General features: G+C 38.0%; 1 protein-coding gene across 1 annotated transcript; it reads left to right on the plus strand.

The window, feature by feature from the left end:
* Positions 1-1092: 1092 nt before the first annotated feature.
* Positions 1093-2882, plus strand: LOC111378311. The gene has a single exon (XM_023001483.1). It carries the CDS (start codon positions 1336-1338, stop codon positions 2545-2547), a length of 1212 nt encoding a protein of 403 aa, XP_022857251.1. The 5' UTR covers positions 1093-1335; the 3' UTR covers positions 2548-2882.
* Positions 2883-3565: the final 683 nt, after the last annotated feature.

Genomic DNA, 3565 nt, shown 5'->3' on the forward strand with positions numbered 1-3565 from the left:
GGGACGTTTGTTTTCTATTTTTGTCAAAATGAGAATAAAAATATAATCGTTATGGGTCCCACACAAGAGATAGAAATTCAAATTTGGTAGTTTGATGTGATAGATAACGATCATATTTTTCATTTTACTGGAGGAAAGAATGGGAAACAAACAGGGACTTAATACTTATTAAATCGGACCCTATTTAATTTGATCAACATAATAAGACCAATGCACAATTGAAATGTCATTGATTGGATTTTTTTCAAACCCCATGAACCAGTAGGTACTAGAACATTTTTATTTTTTTTGCAATTTTTCGATTAACTTTTAAAATTCACAGAATGTGTGTACACAATTTCGAACCTTACCAAGGACATCATGCTTTCAAAGTCGTTCTTTTCAACTAGTAAAGCCCATCATTTGATACAATTTTCATCTTCATATATACATGGAAAATGACAAGAGTACACTCTTTTGTTGACAATGGAGATGGCGTCAAGGGTTGATTGGGGAAAAAGACTATTCAAAAATTTAAACTATTCAATGATATATTGTCACGTGGCAAAGTATAAAAAATAATGCAAAGAATAATATACACGTAGCATGAGTAATCAATAATCAAAATCATTTTAAAAATTTTGTGTCAAAAAATATATTTTCTCTGTTCTATAAAGATGAGCTTTCTTTATGAGAATTAAAACAAATCTATTAAATTTGCTCTGTTCAAGCGGTGCCTGTATAAAAATTAATACTCCCCGCTGGCTCTTACGGAGCAACCCCAACTCATTCAACTTTTCTCCTTATTTTGCTCATCACTAAAGACACTCAACAAATCAACTCCTAATACCAGTTTTTTGAACGTTGTTTTCTCCTAATTAAATTAATTCCATTTTAATTCACTCATTGACTATTCCACTTGCATATTAAGAGTACCGTTGAACCCATCTTTGTAATAATTAACTGATTGAGACTTATTAGTAAAATATTAATCTGTGTTCAGCGTAATTAGTAAAAAATTAATCTGTCACCGCCATTAATTCTACAAAAATAATATCAATAATAATAATAAATGAAACAGAAAGGAAAAAGGAGGAAATTTTTAGTTCAATAAAATCTGAAAGTGGGCCCCCACTCCACTACTTCGCTATAAATCCTCTAATGTCGTTCCTTTTCCTTATTTTCACTTCAGCATTAGCTTCACTCCATCTTTCAACTTTTACACTTTCTCCAACTAATTCACCACACAAAGGAGCCATTTTACTGTGAAGTTTATTGCAAAGTTACAAATCAAGAACCGATATTCAAGAAAGAAATTCTTATCCTTTTTCATAGATTGAAAGTACAAGAACGAGAATGGTAGACGTGGATAGGAGGATGACCGGTTTAAATCCGGCTCACATGGCCGGCCTACGCCGCCTTTCCGCCAGAGCTGCCGCCTCCGCTCCCTCCACGCCACTGCCGCCGCGCAACAGTCTCCTATCCTTCAGTTCCTTAGCAGATAAAGTCATCAGCCATCTCAAGAATTCGGGCATCCAAGTCCGGCCGGGGCTATCCGAAGCCGAATTTGCTTTAGCGGAGGCAGAGTTTGGGTTCGCCTTCCCTCCGGACCTCAAAGCTGTGTTATCGGCTGGTTTGCCTCTAGGACCTGGCTTCCCTGACTGGCGCTCGTCTGGTTCTGCTCGCCTGCAACTCCGCGCTTCCATTGACCTACCAATCGCCTCCATCACCTTTCACATATCACGGAATGCTTTGTGGTCCAAGTCCTGGGGTCCGCGCCCATCCGATCCGGAAAAAGCCCTTAAAATAGCACGAAACGCACTCAAACGGGCCCCTCTTCTGATACCCGTTTTCAACCATTGTTACATTCCTTGCAATCCATGTTTAGCTGGAAACCCCATATTCTATGTCGACGAAAATATAATTTTCTGTTGTGGGTTTGATTTATCTGACTTTTTCGACCGAGAATCTTCACTGTTTCAAGGCCCAGAACCGAATATTCTCTCCAAGCAACGTTCAGTGAGTGAAAAATCAGCAGGTTCATCAACAAATTTTTCAAGAAGAAGTCTAGATACAGTTTTCGGCGGAAGAACTCCAAGATGGGTGGAGTTCTGGAGCGACGCAGCCATAGATCGCCGTCGGAGGAACTCAAATTCGTCATCCTCGTCTTCATCATCACCCGAAAGGTACTTCGAAATGCCAAGATCGAAGATCCCCAATTGGGTTGAGGAATATGTGACTCAAATTGGATCAGTCCTCAAAGAAGGCGGGTGGGCTGAATCAGACGTATCAGAAATTGTACACGTGCCAGCATCCGGGTTCTTCGAAGGCGAGATGGTGATGTTGGATAATCAAGCGGTACTTGATGCTATGCTACTGAAAGCGGATAAATATTCCGAATTGCTTCAGAAATCGGGGTGGAGCTCTGAAGAGATTTCAGATGCATTAGGGTTTAATTTCAGGCGAGAAAAGGAGAAGAAACCGATAAAAAAGTTGTCACCGGAGTTGGTTCAAAGAATCGGGAAACTGGCTGAGTCGGTCACCGCACGATCATCATCAACGTCATAGTTAACCGGCAAACATTGAGATTCTTTCCCTCTTTTATTTTCGTGTTTGATTCCTGCGTCTTCTGGGAAAGGATAAAATGGGAAAACACGTTTTTTGTTGTACTCTGAAAAGGGGATGGTGTAGAAAACGTTAAGAAAGTTGATTACTTTACAGCTATACATACATATAACCCTATCAAATTAGAAACTTATACTAGTTTAAATTATTTGGGTATTTGTTCATTTTAACTTATTTGTGTCCCTAATTGTGTTTTTGGGTTTTTGACCAAGCCTATTTGTTGATAGATAGCACAAAGTTATTTGTTGAATTTGAGAGTTAAAAATCCTTTCTTGATTGATGAATTCTATTTTCCTTTCTTGTTTTGCTGTAATTTAAAAGTTTATCATTGAGTTTGTTCAGGTATCTGGTTTTTTACATTGTTGGGGACAGAGATTTTTTTCTTGAAAATAGGAAAGTATTAATGCTATACAGCTAATTTTGGTTCTTTTTATAGTTATTAAGAGTTGTTTCTCTCTTCGGGACAATAATTTTGTAGCATTACGATGGAATACTGTATCGAATCAGTAGGAGTCACACGTGTGCTTCTTTTTTTTGAGAAAAAAGACGTTAGGTCGGTCCCAAAATGGGACGCTGAGAGCTTTGGTGCGCTTGGTCGTGGGACAGTGCCAATTGCTTTCGAGGTAAGCGACACCCCCACGGCGTCGTTTGTATAATAAATCACTGAGGGTTCAGTAGGCCCAAATTGGCAAATTGCTTGCTAGAGTAAACATTGGTTTTTTTTTGGCACAAAATTGATTAATTTTTTGTGTTTTAACTTTCTATTCTGGAAGTGATTTTAGAGAAAGCTACATTGAAGCAACTTCCCTTAAAAGTTATTTTAACAGACAATAGCATTTTCATTAAACTAGGTAAACGAGTACGAAAGCAAATTTTGGATTTCATAAATTTTTTAACTTTTCAAAAGTCATGGCAAATAAGACCTTAAATAAGTTGAAGAGGAAAATGGATGGGAATCCCT

The sequence above is a fragment of the Olea europaea genome, unplaced genomic scaffold (assembly GCF_002742605.1).
Source record: "Olea europaea var. sylvestris unplaced genomic scaffold, O_europaea_v1 scaffold1800, whole genome shotgun sequence".
NCBI classification, from domain to species: domain Eukaryota; kingdom Viridiplantae; phylum Streptophyta; class Magnoliopsida; order Lamiales; family Oleaceae; genus Olea; species Olea europaea.

Coding starts and splice junctions, on each gene's coding strand:
- LOC111378311 (XM_023001483.1), top strand. CDS start 1,336: ATGGTAGACGTGGATAGGAGGATGACCGGTTTAAATCCGGCTCACATG.